Source organism: Nymphaea colorata, chromosome 11 (assembly GCF_008831285.2).
Source record: "Nymphaea colorata isolate Beijing-Zhang1983 chromosome 11, ASM883128v2, whole genome shotgun sequence".
Classification (NCBI taxonomy): domain Eukaryota; kingdom Viridiplantae; phylum Streptophyta; class Magnoliopsida; order Nymphaeales; family Nymphaeaceae; genus Nymphaea; species Nymphaea colorata.
The window spans coordinates 6,469,512-6,490,517 of NC_045148.1; the positions used below are offsets into that span (position 1 = coordinate 6,469,512).

The window sequence follows — 21,006 nt, forward strand, 5'->3', positions numbered from 1 at the left end:
GCATCTTTGTAAGCTTGAACTCTACTCGTTTATAAATGAATCGAGCTCGAACCTAGTTTTTTGATCTAGTTCGAACCAAGCCTAAGTTGGCTCGGCTTGTTGTGCAGCCCAAGTATTAAATGGTTTATTCTCATATACCTATAAATCTCATTTTCTGTTGAGTTTTTGTTTAAAAGTCTTTTTAACTACATGAAAATATAATTTTAGAAATGCATGATTTCGAAATTTGTGAGGTTGCAACCAAGGGGGAATCGAGAATACTTTTTCATTGTCATGGTTGAATTGTTTGGAGATAAGCCTCAGCACCAGGCTAGGTACGCCCTACCTGGCTTAGCCCTGGCCCCAAAGCCGGCCCCAACCATAAATTGTCGGGCAGCACGGTGGGCCCAGCTCAGCTCCATAATTTTTATATTTAATTATTATTTTATTATTTATTATATATAATTATATATATATTATGATAAATTATATTTATATATTATTTTATATTAAATAATATTTTTAATGTTAATTGAGAAGCGGTGAGCGAGGCTCGGGCACGAAGCATCACACTGGGATGTCTTGATCCTGATCAAGAGAGCCCAGGCCTATTTGGGGACATATTATAGACTTTTGTTTTTAATTACACATGACGCTTCTGTATTTTTTAAACATTTTATAAGGGCCAGTTTAAAATTTTTTGAAAACCTTTCACATGGATCTGCTGTTTTTTTCAAATTTATTAATCAATACCGAACTAAATTTTAAAATTTTTAGCATGTAAAAATTTAATTTTCAAAATCTGGGGCAGCCATGGCTCCTCCGAGCCTCCAATTGGCTCCATCCCTGGTGGCAACCCCCACAAGGTTGGTAGGGCAGTGACTGCAATGTTGCTTGCTCACCCTTCGCTTTATTTGGAAAAATTATGGAGGTGTTTGGATGACAATCAAAAATCACGTTTCGTCAAAACCTGGTCTTGCTCCAAAAGACCATTTCTAAATTTTGTTGAGATACTATCAAATGCCCACAATATTTACTTAAGGAAAAGCATGCTCCTTACTTAAGGACTGTGAGCGGTGGCCGGCAGCCACGTGCCGTCTGCTGTGCGGCCAGCCAGGTCTGCATATCGACAAGCGGCAGAGCAGGCGGAATCTGGGTGGATCTCCTTCTTTCCCCACACTCTGCACGGCAGGTTTGTCCGACGCATGAGGGCCGGATGTCCAGGCTGCCGAGGCCACACCACGGACTGGCCTGGGGTCATGCCACCCTGTCCGCGCTGTCCTAGCCAACCTTTTCACGTTACCACACGCCTCGAGTCTGTCCCAGTCCGTCTTGGACCTAAATCTTTGGGAAACTTTCTCATTGCTCGTCGAAAGTTTCTGACTCAGTTCAAAACTTCAAAACTAGGGGGTCAGGATGACCCACAGTTTTCAACTGTAATGTTTCCATCACTATATATATATAGAAGAGCGAACAAATGATGACTCTTGCCCAAAGTCAGTCATTTAAATAAGTCATCAATCTTAATTGAAAGAAAAACAAAAAGAAATAAGTCATCAATCTTAATTGAAAGAAAAACAAAAAGAAAAAAGTTTTAAGAAGAAACTATTGATAAGGTTTTTCTCATTTTTCACTCTTAATCATGTATTAGATTGGATTAAACTGATCCGGTGACTTTAAAAAGCGGTATATATATATATATATATATAACTCCATCTCCAGCACTGGCATCAATGAATGGAAAATGGGGGTGACCATAGTGATGTTTCCTGGACCCTTGGAAAGCCACTCGGTCCCCATGATCGAGCTCTCCAACCGCCTTCTCCGCCACCACGCCGACCTCAACATCACCATTCTCCTCAGCCGCAATGCCGCTACCCGGCCTCTCACCCCTCGCTTGAGCTTCATCGAGCTCCCATACGTTGAGCCCTCGACTGGTGCACAGATGAATCTGGCGGAAACCCTCATCGGCCATGTTGACCGGCTAAAACCCGTGGTCGCCGATGCTCTTGCTTCCATCCTAAATACAAACGTTGCAGTCCCGGCCTTCGTTGTTGGTATGTTCGGAACCACCATGATCGATGTCGCCGCCGACCTCGGGGTGCCGGCATACATCTTCTTCACCACCAGCGCCACCGGACTCGGTGTCTTTCTTCACCTTCCAGTGGTAGACTCGAAGTACAAGGAAGATGAGTGGAGGGCGCACATGGAAGGAATTGATGTTGCAGGCCTGCACATGGTGCCGCCGCTGGACTTCATCTCTGTCCTTGGGTACAAGCAGAGCCCAGCGTACACTTGGTTCCTTAACAGCTCAAGACAATACGTTAAGGCTCAAGGAATCATTGTGAATTCTTTCAATGACCTGGAGACAAAGGCTCTAGAAGCCTTGGCCCAAGGCGCGTACCTGCCCGCGGGACACACCATGCCATCCATATACCCAGTCGGGCCCTTGCTCGGGCTTGACGGCAGGCAGGCCGAGTTTGCAGACCACCCTTGCATCAAGTGGCTCGACGGCCAGCCGAACTCGTCCATCGTTTTCCTATGTTTTGGCGGCATGGGCACCTTCTCGACCGAGCAGGCTAGGGAAATTGCTCTGGGTCTGGAACTTAGCGGGCATGGGTTTCTGTGGTCACTCAGGGTTCAGTCGGGATCGAAGGAAACAGATCTACAGGCGGCGCTGCCGGATGGGTTCCTGGAGCGAACCAAAAGTCTGGGCCTGGTCTGGACGGAGTCGGCCCCGCAGGTATCGATCCTGGCTCACCCAGCAGTGGGCGGGTTTGTGACTCACTGCGGATGGAACTCGGTACTGGAGACCATGTGGTTCGGGGTGCCGATGGTCGGCTGGCCGCTCTATGCGGAGCAGCGTCTCAATGCGTTTGTGCTGGCAAAGGAGCTGGGAATTCTGTGCGGGCGGCTGAAGAAGGAGGAGGACGACGACGAAGCGTTGGTGGAGGCGAAAGATGTGGGAGAGACAGTGAGAAGGCTGATGGAAGAGGAAGAGGGTAGAAGGGCGAGGGAGAAAACTTTGAGGATGAAAGAGTTGGGAAGGAAAGCTGTGGAGGAAGGTGGTTCTTCGTATGCCAATTTGGCTCTACTGGTAAAACAATGGACCTGCGCATCCAACAGCCAATCTTAGCAGAAATGTTAATTTTATGTAAAGGGTTGTTTATGTGTTGCCAAGCCATCTAGCAGATGGACTAGTGACTCACTAACTCGGCCTTGTTTGGTTTGCTGTTGCTCCTCTCGTGTTTCAATGTCCAGTTTAGCTTGTTCCCTTCAATAAATTAGACTAATAATGGATTCTCGATCGCTTACGAACATGTTACTATTTCTGAACAATCTCCCCCTTCCTCTCTCCCCATCAACAAATTAAACTGGATAAGGAGCATTCAGCTCCTTGATCGCTTATGAGCATTCAGCCCCTTTTTTTTCACGTTTATGCATCATTTGATGCAGGGAAGGCCGTTGCCTTCCTGGGCGGCGAGCTCCTGCTGCTTGGGGGAGGTGATTGCCTCCCAGTCTCAACCTTTTCTTTTATCGAAATAAGTGAAAAACAAAGGGGAAGGCCATCGCCTACCCCGACACGGACCGCCCACCGACATCCCCAAGTCGGCGGAGGCGACATACTCCCCAGCATAAATTTTTTAAATGAAAAGAGAAAAAAGCAAAGTGGAGGACGTTGTTTCCCCGTCACTGCCGCCAGCCTCTCCTGGCCAGCAAGGGAAGTCGGCAGTGGGAAGAAAAGATGTTAAAATAAGAGAGAAAAAAAGACATACCAAACACACAAAGCTTAAGGTGGTTGAGCCTTATCAATGGCCTACGTCCACACACAAGTCCACACACAAGACGACATGATGGCTGCTTTCTCACAGTAACAGCGAGTTCTTTTATAAGTGAGAAGTGAGAAAACCAACAAAATTTACCACACCTCCACCATAAGAGAACTAACAAAAGGTAGGAGATGATAATTGTCCAAAATAACTGCCAACATAAAAATGAAAAATTAGAAAATGAGATACGTCATTATAAATATAACCGTTCAAAAGGGACGTGCATAAAACCCTTTCTTCAACACTCCCCCTCAAGTGAGGCGTAGAGATTACAACAACCCCACTTGAATTTTAGCTCCTCAAGCCATTTCATATCGAAGCCTTTAGTTAATCCATCGGCAAGCTGATCATTGCTTCTAGTATATGAAGTTGTAAACACTTTTTTCTGAGCTTGTCCACGCATATAATGACAGTCAATTTCAATGTGTTTAGTGCACTCATGAAAGACTGAATTAGCCGCAATGTGTATCGCCGCTTGATTGTCACAATGCATAGAAACTGGTTTTTCAACTTTGAATCGCATTTCACAAATTAGAAATTTAACTCAAATAAGTTCACTCGCCGTAGTAGCCATCGCTCTATACTCTGCTTTTGCACTGGATCGTGACACTGTATGTTATTTTCTACTTTTCCTTGTCATTAAATTTCCTCCAACAAAAACACAATATCTTGATGTGGATTTTCTATCTGTGCTGTCAGCTCAATCAGCATCTGTGAATCCTCTAGGTAGTGTTTGATGGCTAGAAATATATTTCTAGAAATATATTTCTTGAAAAAATGGAATGAGAAAAATCTTTCTTATTTCCAATTTTAATATGTGTGTGATGATGAGAAACAAATTTCCAGAAACTTATTTCTTAGTTTGTTGAAATAGAAATATATTTCCAGGTTTAGGAAAAGAAGGGAGGAGAGAGGAGAAAGAAGGGAAGGAGGGAGAAGCACCAAATTCCTCAACACCACACTCAGAGCACCACATTGAAGCATTCGTCACTAAAATCCATGGGTTCCCTCTTCTTCCTCCACCTCCCATTCCATATTCTACTTGTTCCTCCCTCCTTCCATTCTTCCTCTTTCTTCCTCCACCCTCCTTCCCTTCTTCCTCCTCCCTCCTTCCCTTCTTCTTCTGCTTCCATTCTTCCTCTTTCTTCCTCCACCCTCCTTCCCTTCTTCCTCCTCCCTCCTTCCCTTCTTCTTCTGCCTCCCTGCTTCCTCCTCCCTCTTCTTCCTCTGCCTCCCTTCTTCTTCTTCTCTCCTTCCCCTTTTCCTCCGCCTCCTTTCTTCCCTTCTTCTTCCGCCTCCCTGCTTCCTCCTCCCTCTTCTTCCTCCGCCTCCCTTCTTCCTCATCTCTCCTTCCCCTTTTCCTCCGCCTCCCTTCTTCCTCCTCTCTCCTTCCCTTCTTGCTCCTTCTTCCTCCTCCTCTCTTCTTCCTCCTCCCTCCTTCCCTTCTTCCTCCCCGTCCCTTCTTCTCCTCCTTGCTCCTTCCCTTCTTCCTCCTCCCTTCTTCCCTTCTTCCTCCTTCCCTTCTTCCCTTCTTTCTCCCCGTCCCTTCTTCCACCCCAACGGTAAAAAAAAAAAAATCGGAAAAATATTTCTGGCTTAAATCTGGAATAATATTTCCAGAATTTTTTTTCCGTTTTGAGCCCCAACGGTAAAAAAAAAAACACCTGTTTGAAACTAGAAAACTTTTGAAAATTTGAAATAAATTTCGTATGCTACAATAAAATTCCAGCCTATCAAACGCTACCCTAATATCAATGTTTTCATTTTTCTTGTACCATAATCCTTGACCTGGAGAGCCTTTCAAATATCTCAAAATTCTATCAATAACTTTCATACGTATATTCTTTGGGAAATGCATAAACTGGCTGACCCGACTAACGGCAAACGAAATATCAGGTCGTGTTACCATAAGATAAATCAGTCTTCCAACCAATCGTTAATATCTAGAAACATCTTCCAGAGCTTCATCATCTTCTACATCAATTTTATGTAGGGTTCAATAGGTGTCAAGGCAGGCTTAGCTCTAAGTTTTTCTGGTCTCCTTAAGAAGATCAAGGGTGTGTTTTCTTTGAGACATAAAGACGTCTTTCTTTGATTTAGATATTTCTATCCCAAGAAAATATCTCAACTTTCTCAAATCTTTTATTTCAAAAGTTTGGTGGCAGAAATTTGGTCATGATCATTTTCTGTTAAAATAATATCATCTACATAAACAAAAATTATCACTATTGTCTCTTCAGCCCTTTTGATAAATATGAGTTGTCTGCAAAGACTACGTTTGAATCTTCTATCTTCTAAAGTAGTGCCTAGTTTTTGATGTCATGCACAGGGAGATTGTTTAAGACCATATATAGACTTTTTGAGTTTGCATACTAAGTTTGGTTTTCCTTCTTGTGGGTACCTGGAGGTAATTGCATATATACTTTCTCGTTCAAATCACCTTGTAAAAATGCATTTTTCACATCTAATTGAAAGAGTTGCCAATTGAGATTGCAAGCATTGGATAAAATAATTATGATAGTATTCATTTTAACAACTGGAGCAAATGTTTCATCATAGTCCAATCCATGAGTTTGAGAGTAGCCTTTTACTACAAGCCAAGCTTTGTGTCGCTCTATGGTACCATCACTATGATACTTAGTTTTAAAAATCCACATACAACCAATCACATTCTTATCATTTGGCACTTGAACGAGTTCCCAAGTGTTATTTTTGTGAAGTGCACTTAGCTCTTCATTAATCGCTTCTACCCAAACACAGTTTTTCATAGCTTCTTGATAGGAATTTGAATCAATAATTTTAAATATATTGCTCAAATATCCAACATGTTTGGATGATACCCAATCATGGATAATAATTAATTGAAAATGTTTGAGTAGAATAAGTAACATAGTCGTGCAAATACCTTGGAGGGTACGTGTCCCTTTCTGATCTTCTTACTATAGTCTCTAGAATTGAATTTTGGATAGCTTCACCCTCGTTAGAAACACCATCTTCAGCATCACCTTCATCAGTCACCTCATTAAGGTCTACTTGTGGTTGAGGTGAAGCAATAAACATATCAAACTCTTTATAGTCCTCCATTCTATGTGTAGTATTATGGTTTAGTGACTTCCCTTTTCGCACAATGGCCTTAAAGCATGGTTCCTGCTCATCAAAACAAATATCTCGTGAGATCAACACTTGGTTGGTTTCTAAATCGAAGCACCGATATCCTTTTTCTGATGAAGAATACCCCAAGAAAACACACCGCTTGGCTCGTTGACTTAACTTGTCAGATCTTTTGCATTTGACAAAAACTACACACCCAAAAGTCCTTAAGTGTGCAATTTTGATAGGTCTGTTCATAAGAATTTTCATTGGAGATTTATTATTCAAATGTCTTGATGGAAGCCTGTTTATAATATAACATGTTGTCATAACCGCATCACTCCAAAAACTTTTTGTTACTGACATTTGGAATAGTAATGAGCGAGTAGTTTCTAACAAAAGTCAATTTTTTCTCTCAGCCACCCCATTCTATTGGGGAGTATCCACACATGTAAATTGAAGAGTAATGTCATACATTTTCTTAAATTGATCAAATTCTTGATTTTTGTACTCAGTTCCATTGTTTGATCTCAGGGTTTCCACACGAGCATTATACTAAGTTTCAATCATCCTGAAAAACTCCTAAAACTTTGAAAAAATTTCATTTTTAGATTTTAGCAGGTACAACCATGTCATTTTAGAACAATCATCAATGAAAGTCACATAGTAATGATATCCAGTATAGGAATTAGTAGGCGCAGGGCCCCAAACATCAGAATACTAACTCAAAAAATTGTTAATATGATTTTCTATACCACCAAACGGTAATCTAAACATCTTGGCAAATTTGCAAATGTCACATAGCTGCGAATTAAAGACTAAATCAGACATTAGAACTTTCAAAGTTTGACTTGACACATGTCCAAACCGCTGGTGCCATAACTCTCCATTTCATTTAGAACTTGTGATCAGTGCACTACTTGTGTTGTCCAGCCAATAAACGATGTGGTGTAATTCTCCCTTACCAATCATCTTCCTCGCTGCAATGTCCTGAACAATTGTATCAACTGGAGAGAAAGTAACACAACAATTAGGTTCTCTTGTAAGTTTCAATCTATATAACAGATTAGAATTCGAATCTCGCATGTGCATAATTTTAGAGCTAATAGGTTGATTTAAAAATGGCATTTCACCAATACCACTCACATGTATAGAAGACCCATTTGCTATAGTAATATATTTATCAATATTATGAGTGGAATAGTTCTTGAGTAGATGTCGATCCATGGCCATGTGGTCACTCGCCCCGGAATCCAACACCCAAGTATTAGAAAACATACATTTGGGGTTACACAGAGTGGAATTGCTTGTTGATGCAGCTACGACTTCTTGCTTGATGGACATGTGCTTTAGCAATTCTGAAATTTCTTCTAAGACCGCTGTAGAATCATTAGTCTCTTTAGATTTGGTAGCAGCCACTGATGCCGAGGATGAAGTTTCTCTAGATTTTTCAAACGGTAATTTCTTAGGTTATGATCTTTCTTTATAATATAAATCTTTTTTATAAATGAAACATCCTAGAAATATTGTTTTTCTCACTATACAGCTCTTTGATCATTTTCCAAATTTGTGCAGTAGTTTCAGCAAAAAAAAAAAACCTAGTTGAATTCTCGGTTCCATAGAATTCATCAACCAAGACATAACCATGTGATTGGTCATTTTCCACTCCTTGTAGAAGGAGCTATTCTCATCTGGTTCTGGGAAATCACCAGTAACATATTCAAGTTTTGATTTTCATCTCAAAAACAACGTTGCTGATTTTGACCATCCAATATAATTTATTCCATTGATAAGCACCGACGTGATTTTAATAGCAGGATTGGGTTGCTCTTGAACAACAATCTTCTCAATGACTCGATTGTTACCTGTTTTAGCCATGATGCTCACGACGATGAGAATAAGGAGATCAGGTCTGCTCAAGCCTCGTCCAGGCCCAGCAAACAGTCGCTGAATTTTTAAAAATCACCTCCAACTCGCATAACTGAAAATTGGATAGGAACTCACTGACGGGGTGAGGAGTGGACGCCTCTAGTTTCAGCTGCAAATCAGCACTAGAGAGAAATCGTGTGAAGATTTCTTCTTGCATTCTGACTGTTCCTCAAGTTCGCAGAAAGCTTCAGAAACCTGCAGTTTTTGTAAAATCCATCGTTCTTCGCAGAATCATTCAAAAGATCTGTAACATGGTCCAAAAATAGTAGACACAGGCCAGAATCCAACGCCCCCTTGCTTGACCCTTGAGTCGTCTCCAACCAAGTATGCGTGAGAGAGAAAGTCACGCCTGGACAGAGGAGTTTGGTGTGTCTACTTGACTCCTCGACAAAAATTCATTGCAAGCTCTCTGAAACTTAGGATCAAAGCCCCAACAACCTCAGCGGAAATGCTTAACGCTCTGACACCATGTTGACGTGCATAAAACGCTTTCTTCAACACTCCCCCTCAAGTGGAGTGCAAAGATTATAGCAGCCCCACTTGAATTTTAGCTCCTCAAGCTGTTTCATATTCAAGCCTTTAGTTAATCCACTAGCAAACTGATCATTGCTTCTAGTATATGGAGTTGTAATCACCTTTTTTTGAACCTGTTCACGCACATAATGGCAGTCAATTTTTATGTGTTTAGTGTGCTCATGAAAGACTAAATTAGCTGCAACGTGTATCGCCGCTTGATTGTCACAATACATAGGAACTGGTTTTCAACTTTGAATCTCATTTCACAAATGAGAGATTTAACCCAAACAAGTTCACTCGCTGTAGTAGCCATCGCTTTATACTCAGCTTCTGCACTGGACCGTGACAAAAGACATTCTCATGTATATATATATATATATATATATATATATATATATATATATATATATGCAAAAGGACTTAACTTATTCCATTATCATTAGCGAGCAGATGAATGATGCAGGTTGAGGTTGCAATGGTTGATCGACAGCCATGGTACTTAATTTGATATTAAGGGTTACAATAGCTGCGGCATTCATCTTAAATGACAAGCTAGTTTTTCTATTTGATGCATTGCACGAGCAAGTTAGACGCTGTTTTCTCCATTGTTCTTTAATCTTCTTTGACTTTAACTCAGAGTCACCAATATCATTATCGTGTTGTTAATGGGAAGCTAGTTTCCTCACATATTAAGGACAAGTTTGTTTTTTCAATAACATTTCCGAAATTAGAAGGAGCAGAAGAAATGATAGAAAAATATGGAAATTTGGTTTTTCTGTTAAGTTTCCTACAATACAATTGATCAAAAAAAAAAAAAATTTGATCGTATGTTAAAAGAAACCTCTAAAAGCAAAAATTAATACATCAAGGTTATTTTGAAAAGAATGAAAAAATAAGCAAGAAACTAAAAGTATGTGATATTTTGAATGTGGCAGCCACTTTTCAAAATATCATTATGATAATTTCTGATTGTTTCTTTTTTTCTTCATTTAGTTTTCTTTTTTTTTTCCAGAAAAGGTAATCAAAATATTTGAGAAAGTGCTTTAATTTTTCTCATTATTTCATTTAAAACCTTATACTTTGGGTCTATGCTGATCACTCAAGCCTGAACACATAATCCCTTAAAACAACTGCAAGACCAACAACATGCCATCTTCGTGTTTTGGCTGGGAAACTATTTCACGGTGACCATATATATGTTTTCCAATTAACGGTTGCAGCAATATTAATTATTTTCACCTTTACGTTTTGATTTGTTTTTTTTTCGCCCCTTTTGTGCTTGCCAATGGTGTTGATGTAAATACACATTGTGAATCCAAACATGACCTCATGACAGCGAGCAGGCCAAGATTAAGACACTTTTAAGTTGGAGGAGGTCAATAATTCAATATACATTAACTCAATTGCTGCATATAGCACGGGTTTCCCAGTATGTTCAAGATTTTGATTTCTTGATATACCAAATTATTTGTCTTAGTTTCTTTTTCTTTTGTTTCTCCTTTGAGACGGATGTCAAGCTAACGGACATTCCTGTTCTATTGTGGGGAAACTATGCACATATATTCAATTATTCTACAAATTGGGTGTGTGAGTATATATATATTGACAATGGCGTTCAACTGAATCAAATGAGTATTTTAGTAAGGTCCCCCCATACCTATGTCGCGTACAGACCACGCAAAGCAGGTACTTGAACACACCTGAGTACTTTTTGGATCGAAGTGATCTAAACTTCTTCGTACTAAATTTTGCTTGTTTCTAACGTAGACTTTGTTCTCTTTTTGCAAGTTATTGGTCTTTAACATGCACTATTGGTGAATCAACGGTGCAACACAAGTACATAAACTTGAAAGTTTAATTCTTCAAAGCTAACCATCTGCAACTTAGATGCTTAAAACAAAATATTATATGCATTCTATTTTTGAAGAATAGCAACATATATGAAACTGTGTGAATATGTCATTGCGAACCGAAAGCATACCAGATAACCATGCAAATGGAGGAAGAAGGAAAGCAAAAAAGAGAGGAGGGTGGCCTTCATTGCAAATTCTTTACTGATGTGGGATATAATGTCCTGTAAGAGCATGGCAGGGCTGCCAGTTATAAAAATAATGTCATCAACATAGAGAATGAGGTATGTTGTGCCTCTATCGGTATCCCAAATAAAAGGAGAGGAATCAGCATTGCTGCATGTGAACCCATTTTAAGGACCACGGTAGTAAGCCAGTCAAACGTTTGCCATTTTATTGAAGATTGCTAATTGAGTCGTTAGAGTGTGTGATTCAATCAACAAATATAGTTGAGCTGTTGTTTGTCATCCAAACCATGTGCTTTGCTCCATGTAGACTAGTTCATCAGGAATTCCAAGAAGCAACGCATTCTTAACATCAAGTTGTCACACATCCATCCATGTATCTGAGAGATACTCAATACAAAATCTATAGTAGTACGTGCTTGATGAAGTCCGATTTTTCAACATGGTTGATTCCTTCTGAGTGAAACCTTTGGTGACTAGGTATAACTTGAAGAGGTGGTTAGGTGAACCAGGGTGCACCATGCATAGTCCCTGGTGCATGACATGAGTTTCCCTGGCCCACTTGCAAACAGCCCCTAAACCACTCCCAAGGGTCGGTGTCAAGCACATGGGCCTATGCATATATGATGCACCAGTGTACAGGCCTGTGCATATAACGAGCTTCATGCTTCGTGAGCCTGGGAGCGGATCCATCAGGGAATGAGATTCAAAGTTTGTGTAGAGTCAAGAACTTGAATTTCTTCTTTCATGGCATCATACTAATGGGGATCTTGTAGTGCAACCAATATATACTACTTTACATCACTAACCTAATACTAAAAAATTTTCACACGTCGAAAGGATTTTCTTGTCTTGTTAGTTGGAAAAGTGGTTTTTCACTATACCCCCTTGCATTAAACATCATCAATAAAAAGATTCTTGAAATATATTTTTCTTTTTTCCGTGAAATATTTGGAAATTTTCAATTTTTCTTCCCCCAAAAACATTATAACATTTATGTGGAAAAAAATTAAGCACCACACAATAGAAAGACTCCTAGCTTTCCCATTTCAGCCGTCAAATGTGGCCCCCAGCTTTGTGAATCATTTTTAATTCCAAGTTCTCTCAGGTAAGTATTAATTTAGAAAAAAAAAATCCACTTGTTGTAAAGCTCTGGCGAGGGAAGCATTTGACACTTTTGGCTGTGATTTCTCATTTCTGTGAAAAGCTTCAACTGCCGTACATACTTGAACAAAGTAAGGCATGGAATAAGGTATTGGATGCTTAGTGTTCTTTTTTAATTATTTGTCTTCACTAGATCATTTAAATATTTATTCTTATAATATGCTACTGAAAGTGGCAGAGTGAGAAATTTAAGGTAGAAGAGGCACAAAAATAGTGAGTGAAAAACATACATAATGTCTTGAGTAATTGCATTTCCAATAATACAATGCAATTGAGTACATATTTCTTGCAGCAGCATACACAATAGTTGAAAATCTACATATTTACAACAAAATTGAATACTTAAGAATTTGGATTATACTTTCTATAGAAATAAAATTAGCAAGATACTACCTTTTAAGGATGTTTCCTCTCATAATTGTGCATAATCATATATAGTACATGTTAGCTGCATAAATAATTAATATATACATATTTTTGAACATTTGTACAATAAATGCCCATGTCTTGCGGGAATATATATATATATATATATATATATATATAAGTGGCTAAAGAATGGTAATAATAACATTTAACCAAAACTCATTTAAGATTTACCAACCCTGCTCTACGCAATGTAAATACCCACTAATGTTAAATAATTTTCCTTTAAAAAGCTAAAAGCAGTTTCAGCATAAGCTTTAGACTTTTCCAATGACAATGCTCCCTTTTTATTCCCTTCTTTTTTTTATCGTCATTCTTCAATTAACTTTTCAAACTTTGAAACATTTTAATAATTGTCATTCCGTCAGCCTCTCTTCAGAACCCACTCTGCAGGAGGACCGCATGTCTTCCAATTATTCATAGCAAAAAGGAGAAAGTAAAATAAAATTATTCTTTCTTTTTGTACAATATATGAAACTTTATAAAGAAAAAATGCATGCACATTAATGAAGGACACTCATTTAGATGACAACCCAAAAGCAGGTTTTGGAAGTAAAACCTGCTCTTTTAACAAAGCTTTGGATGGATGACATGAAATTTGGGTTTTGCCAAAATCCTGTTTTCACAAAATATTTGCATTTTCGAGGTATCATCCAGTATAAAAGTCATTTTGAAAAACCCTTTTACAAAAATGGCTATAAAACAAAATTCTCACAAAACTTGATTTTTGAGGGGTGTCATCCAAAACGCCGTGTCTAGGAAAACCTATTTTTTATCAACGTTACGTCAAATTCCAATCCCTAGAATGGACCCCAATTGGAAGCTTCTTGGTATTTCCTGTGATGCTTATTTGCAGTACTACAGTTGAAGAACCCAAAATAAAATATTGTTTTATGAATTTAGAGAACACTTTGCAGAAAGACGACCAACTTGATGGAGGCACCCAATGGGAAACGGTATGAGGAGAAGGCACCTTCATTCCATGTCCTACTTTTAGAGGGAAAAAAGTCCTAGTTCTTATAAATTTCAAGTTCTTAAAACAGAGCAATGCACCTCTCTTGTTCCTGCGCAGAAAGAGGAAAATTCATCACCCAAACTTATGGATATCTCTTCTGCAGCTATTAGCCTTCAAAATGATGAAACTATTATGGGATATACAGAGCCCAAGTATGTGATATTTTCAATGTGGCAGCCACTTTTCAAAATATCATGATGAAAATTTCTGATTCTTTCTTTTTTTCTTCATTTAGTCTTTTTTTTTTTTAATTTTTCCAGAAAAGGAAATTAAATATTTGTGAAAGTGCTTTAACTTTTCTCACTATTCCTTTCAAAACCTTATACTTTGGGCCTACGCTGATCACTCAAGCCTGAACACATAATCCCATAAACCAACTGCAAGACCAACAACATGCCAACTTCGTGTTTTGGCTGGGAAAATATTTCACGGTGACTATATATATGCTTTCCGATCAATGGTTGCAGCAATATTAATTATTTACACCTTTACGTTTTTATTTTTTTTTTCCGTCCCTTTTGTGCATGCCAACGGTGTTGATATAAATACACTTTGTGAATACAAACATGACCTCATGACAGCAAGTAGGACGAGATTAAGACGCTTTGAAGTTGGAGGTCAATAATTCAATGTACATTAACTCAATTGCTGCATATAGCACAGGTTTTCCAGTATGTTCAAGATTTTGAGTTCTGGATATACCCTTTTATGTCTTAATTTCTTTTTCTTTTGTTTCTCCTTTAAGACGGATGTCAAGCTAATGGACATTCCTGTTATATTGTGGCAAAACTATGCACATATATTCAATTATTCTAGAAATGGGTATGTGATATATATATATATATATATATATATATATATATATATATATATATATATTGATAATGGCATTCAACTGAGTCAAATGGGTATTTTAGTAAGGTCACCACATACCTATGTTGCTTATGGACAAGGCAAATCAGGTACTTGGACACACCTGAGTACTTTTTATATGGAAGTGACCCAAACTACTTCTTTGTACTAAATTTCGCTTGTTCTTAACCTAGATTTATTCTCTTTTTGCAAGTTATTGGCCATTAACAGTGCAACACAAGTACATAAAACTAGAAAATTTAATTCTTCAAAGCTAACCATCCCCAACTTAGATGCTTAAAAGAATATATTATATGCATTATATTTTTGAAGAATAGCAACATATATGAAAATGTGTGAATATGTTATTGGGAACAGGAAGCATACCAGATAACCACGCAAATGGAGGAAGAAAGAAAGAAAAAAGAGAGGCAGGTGGCTTTCATTGCAAATTCTTTACTGATGTGGGATATAATGTCCTGCATGAGCGTGGAAGGGCTGCCAGTTGTAATAATCATGTCATCCTCATAGAGAATGAGGTATGTTGTGCTTCTATGGTATCCCAAATGAAAGGAGAGGAATCAGCATTGCTTCATGTGAACCCATTTTCATGAGCAAGGTAGAAAACCAGTTAAACCATGCATAGTCTCTGGTGCATGACATGAGTTTCACTGGCCCACTTGCTGAAGTCCCTTAAACCACTTCCAAGGGTCGATATCAAACGCATAGGCCTATGCATATAGGATGCACAAGTGCATAGGCCTGTGTATAAAACCAGTTTCATGCTTCCTGAGCCGACCATGTTCAGTAAGGGGATCCATCAAGGAATGATATTCCAAGTTTGTGTAGAGTCAAGGACTGGAATTTCTTCTTTCATGACATCATACTAATGGGGATCTTGTAGTGCAGCCTTTATATCTTTGGGTTCTCTAGGGATTGATAAGTCTGCTAGAAAGTACTTTGGGTTGGGGTTGATAGTCACTGATTTAGAGTGACAGACCATGTCATGCCTAGTTATTAGTTGGAGAAGCATGTGACGAGCATGTTGTTAACCATGCCCAAGGACGCCATGCTGTTCACCATGTGCAAAATGGTGGAGATGAAATGATATATAGGCGGCTCAACATGATCGTCATTCGGGATAGTAGTCAGCCTAATGTGCTCAACACTTGATAGATGGCAAATATCGTTGTGGTTTAATTCAGCATTTGATTGATGGTGATCATGGGGAAAGATCCAGTCATTGAAGTGAGTTATAGCCGTAGACGTCGAGGAAGGATTTTGAAGTTGGACAAGCAGCAGTCACTCATCATCGAACATGATGGCCGATATAAGCACAAAGCAGCAACGTCCTTTGTAGATACCAATATATCCCAAGCAAACACAAGATAGTGACAAAGTGAGTGGGGGTCAAACTTATGCCGCGGATATAATCTCCAAGATGTGGGGTAGCAGCATGACCCAAATATACATCAATACGACTAATCTGACTGTTTAAATAAAACTTCTTCATATGGAGATATGATTCCAAGAACATCTGTCTGCAATCGATTGATCATCCAAGCAACAATGAAGAAATCATCCGTCCAATATCTTAAAGGCATCAAGGCATAAAAACAACATTCACAGGCCCAAGTCGACTATACGTCGTTGTCTTCACTAAACTCGAGTGTTTTATTGCAAGAGACACTATGTTTAATACCATTTATCTTCATTGAATTTTGGAATTCAATGCTAATAAATTGACAACCCCCATTTGTTAATTTGAATACTTTGAAATGGGTGTTGGAATTTGGGTTCCAACCGTAAAATAAAATTATTGAAACTTAGAAAGACAGTCACTCTAAGAGGACGTAACCAGGTATTGCGAAAACAATCAACAACAGTAGCCAAGTAATATTTAAACACTTAATTCAGAAACAATAGGGTATAGGTCCCAGAAGTCATAAGGGACTTTTTCAAATAACGATGGCATCAAAAGGAAGATTAGTAGACTTGACTAACATTAACATACGACTAAGACATAAACCAGAAGCATAATTCTCGGAATTAGAAATAAGCTTATTTTTATGAAGAAACTGAACTATGTCCATGTTCGGATGGCCAAGCGGACGGTGCCAAGTGTCTAAATTTGCGACATGCTGATGTTGAGAAAAGGTGACTTTATTTCTTGATGAAATTTGAAAAAGACTCGTGCATAAACATGTGCTTTAGCAAGACTTTCAGTGGCTTTTGAAGAAAATAATAGTCCAAATTAACTGCGATGGGAGCATTTTGTATTTGCAAGATGTACTTGACAACAATTAAGGGAAAATTTTCATTTTTGGACTTCATTTTTTGGCTGTTTTTCATTTATAGGCTTACGCCTGCAAACCACTTGACGGGGGGAAGGCTGCCTGCCTTTTATTGACCAAACCATCAATCAAAACAATGAAGGAATATTGATAGGGCTTACGTTATCTCATTTTATTGATCATAATTCTTTTTTGCTGACAGAATAAACAAAACTTTTGTTGAAATTTTTATTACTTCCCAATGTAAACCTCAAATTTTGCATTGGAATAACACAATCATTTAAGCTTAATTCAAGGATAAGCAACTCAAAGATTTTTTTCTTTTTTTTTACTTTATTTTACTGCAAAAAGAAAATGACCTTGATGTAAATAACTTAATTGTCTATCATTTTCAATTTACTAAAGCCGTAAAGGCTATTTAAGGCCCCATTAAATAGGGCTGAACATGAGCCGAGTCGAGCCCAAGTTTGGCCAGCTTGAGCTCGACTTGGTTGGAAAAACTCGAGCTTAAGATTGGCTCAGCTCCTATAGCAAGCTCACGCTCGACTCAAATACACAAAATGGAGCTTGAACTTGACTCGTTTAACCCATTTAACTCGTTGAGCTTTAACTCATGTAAGCATTAATTCGTTTAATTCGTGTAAGCATTAACTTGTGTAACTTGTGAACAAATTCTTTTACCCTAAAAGTTAAAATTGGTGATTTGGTGAACCTATTTTGGTAATATTATATAGAGTATCGGTTTGCGAGTCAAATCAAGTACCTGAAACTCGAACTTGACTCGTTTATCATTTCAAGTATCTTTGTAAGGTCGAACTATACTTGTTTATAAATGAATCGAGCACGAGACGAAGTCTTTTTGGTCTAGTTTGAGCCAAGCCTAAGCTGGCTCGGCTCGACTCGTTGTGCAGACCAAGTATTAAATGGTTTATTTTGATATACCTATAAATTTCATTTTCTGTTGAGTTTTTTCTTTAAGTCTTTTTAACTACATGAAAATATGATTTTGGAAATGCATGATTTCTAAATTTGTGAGGTTGCAACCGAGGGTGAATCAATACTTTTTCATTGTGATGGTTGAATTGTTTTTGGGGAAAAAGCCTGAGCACAGGCCTAGGTATACCCCACCCGGCCTAGCCCAACCATAAGTTGTTGGGCATGGTGGGCCCAGATCAGCTCTATAATTTATATTTAAACATTATTTTATTATTTGTTATATACAATTATATAATTATTATTATGATAAATCATATTTTTATATTATTTTACAGTAAAAATTATTTTAATGTTAATTGAGAAGGGGTGGGCCAGGCTCGGTCCCGAAGCCCCACACTGGGACATATTGTAGATTTTTTTTTTTTTAATTACACATGATACTCTAATACCCTGTTAGGTGTTCCCTTCCCGCTGTTAGGTGCGCATTTACTGGGTAAGAGAAAAATTTTCTGCTTGTATTTTTCCTTTAACAATTCCAATTATCAAACACTCCCAGCTTATTTCTTCCGTCCGGGCGAGAGGAGTAAAATATCCATCGCCCATTGACCGTCCATCTACTTCCACGTGGCCTTCGCAGGCAAGCCGATGAGATTCCGATCACTTTGTTAAGGGTAATTAGCGGGTTCCAGCATTCACTCTGACGCACTATATATATATTACTCCATCTCCTTTCCCTGGCGTCACTGAATTGAAGATGGGGGTAACCATAGTGATGTTTCCTGGACCGCTGCAAAGCCACTTGATCGCCATGATCCGGCTCTCCAACCGCCTTCTCCGCAGCCACGCGGACCTCAACATCACCATTCTCCTCATCTCCGATGCCGCTACCCGGCCTCTCACGCCTCGCTTGAGCTTCATCGAGCTCCCATGCGTTGAGCCCCTGACTGGTGGACAGATGAATCTGGCGGAAACCCTCAGCAGCAATGTGGACCGGCTAAAACCCATGGTCGCCGATGCTCTTGCTTCCATCCTAAATACAAACGTTGCTGTCCCGGCCTTCGTTGTTGATATATTCGGAACCACCATGATCGATGTCGCCGCCGACCTCGGGGTGCCGGCATACATCTTAATCACCAGCGCTACCGGACTCGGCCTCGTGCTTCACCTTCCAGTGCTAGACCAGAAGTACAAGGAAGATGAGTGGAAGGTGCAGATGAAAGGAATTGATGTTGCAGGCCTGCACATGGTGCCGCCGCTGGACATCATCTCTGTTCTTGGGAAAAAGCAGAGCCCAGCGTACACTTGGTTCCTTAACAGCTCAAGGCAATACACTAAGGCTCAAGGAATCATTGTGGACACTTTCAGTGACCTGGAGACCAAGGCTGTAGAAGGCTTGGTCCAAGGCGCGTACCTGCCGGCCGGGCAAACCATGCCATCCATATACCCAGTCGGGCCCTTGCTCGGGCTTGACGGCAGGCAGGCCCAGTTTGCTGACCACCCTTGCATCAAGTGGCTCGACGCCCAGCCAAACTTGTCGGTCGTTTTCCTATGTTTGGGCAGCGTGGGCACCTTCTCGACCGAGCAGGCTAGGGAAATTGCTCTGGGTCTGGAACTTAGCGGGCACAGGTTCCTGTGGTCCGTCAGGTTTCAGTCGGGATCGAAGGAAACGGATCTGCAGGCGGCGCTGCCGGATGGGTTCCTGGAGCGAACCAAGAATCTGGGCATGGTCTGGACGGAGTCAACCCCGCAGATATCGATCCTGGCTCACCCCGCAGTGGGCGGGTTTGTGACTCACTGCGGGTGGAACTCGGTAATGGAGACCATTTGGTTCGGGGTGCCGATGGTCGGCTGGCCGCTCTATGCGGAGCAGCGTCTCAATGCGTTTGTGCTGGCAAAGGAGCTGGGAATTCTGTGCGGGCGGCTGAAGAAGGAAGAGGACGACGACGAAGCGTTGGTGGAGGCGAAAGTTGTGGGAGAGGCAGTGAGAAAGCTGATGGAAGAGGAAGAGGGGAGAAGGGCGAGGGAGAAGACTTTGAGGATGAAAGAGTTGGCAAGGAAAGCTGTGGAGGAAGGTGGTTCTTCGTATGCCAATTTGGCTCTACTGGTAAATCAATGGACCTGCGCATCCAACAGCCAATCTTAGCAGAAATGTTAATTTTATGTAAAGGGTTTATGACATTATGTGTTGCCAAGCCATCTAGCAGATGAACTAGTGACACACTAACTCGGCCTTGTTTGGTTTGCTTTTGCTCCTCTTGTGTTTGAATGTCCAGTTCAGCTTGTTCCCTTCAATAAATTAGACTAATCATAGATTCTCGATCGCTTATGAACATGTTACTATTTCTGAACAATCTCTCTCTTTCTCTCTCCCCATCAACAAATTAAACTGGAAATGGAGCATTCAGCTCCCCGATCTTTTATGAGCATTCAGCTCCTTTTTTTTCTTTCACGTTCATGAGATATTTGATGATGCAGGGAAGACCGTAGCCTCCCCCAGGCGGCAACCTCCTGCCGCGATGGCCTCCCTGTCTCAACCTTTTCTTTTAACGAAATAAAGAAAAACAAAGGGGGAGGCCGTCGCCCACACACCCCCCCACCCCCCGCATAATTTTTTTTTTTTAATGAAAAAAGAAAAAAAGTAGAGGGGAGGCCGTTGCCTTCCCCATCACCGCGGCCGGCCTCCCCTGGCCGGCGGACCATCCGGCAGAAGGGGAAGTCGGCAGTGGCTATATATATATATATATATATATATATATATATATATATGTAGACGGAAAAGGACTTAACTTATCGAACAACGCAAGTTGAGGTTGCAATGGTTGACCAACAGCCATGGTACTTAATTTGATATTAATAAGGGTTACAATGGCTGCAGTATTCATTTAAATGACAAGCTGATTTTTTATTTGATGCATTGCACAAGCAAGTTAAACGTAGCTT

General features: G+C 39.9%; 1 protein-coding gene across 1 annotated transcript; it reads left to right on the plus strand.

The window, feature by feature from the left end:
• Positions 1-1,703: 1,703 nt before the first annotated feature.
• On the plus strand, positions 1,704-20,376 carry LOC116264491 (anthocyanidin 3-O-glucosyltransferase 2-like). Its single transcript, XM_031644759.2, has 2 exons — positions 1,704-3,044; positions 20,139-20,376. Exons 1-2 carry the CDS (start codon positions 1,724-1,726, stop codon positions 20,207-20,209), a joined length of 1,392 nt encoding a protein of 463 aa, XP_031500619.2. The 5' UTR covers positions 1,704-1,723; the 3' UTR covers positions 20,210-20,376.
• The last annotated feature ends 630 nt before the right edge of the window (positions 20,377-21,006 follow it).

What these genes read in the sequence shown, in the direction of transcription:
- LOC116264491 (XM_031644759.2), top strand. Translation starts at nt 1,724, where the DNA reads ATGGGGGTGACCATAGTGATGTTTCCTGGACCCTTGGAAAGCCACTCG. An exon ending in AAGGAAAGCTGTGGAGGAAG is followed by an intron (nt 3,045 to 20,138) that starts GTGGTTCTTCGT and finishes CTGTGGAGGAAG; the next exon opens with GTGGTTCTTCGTATGCCAAT.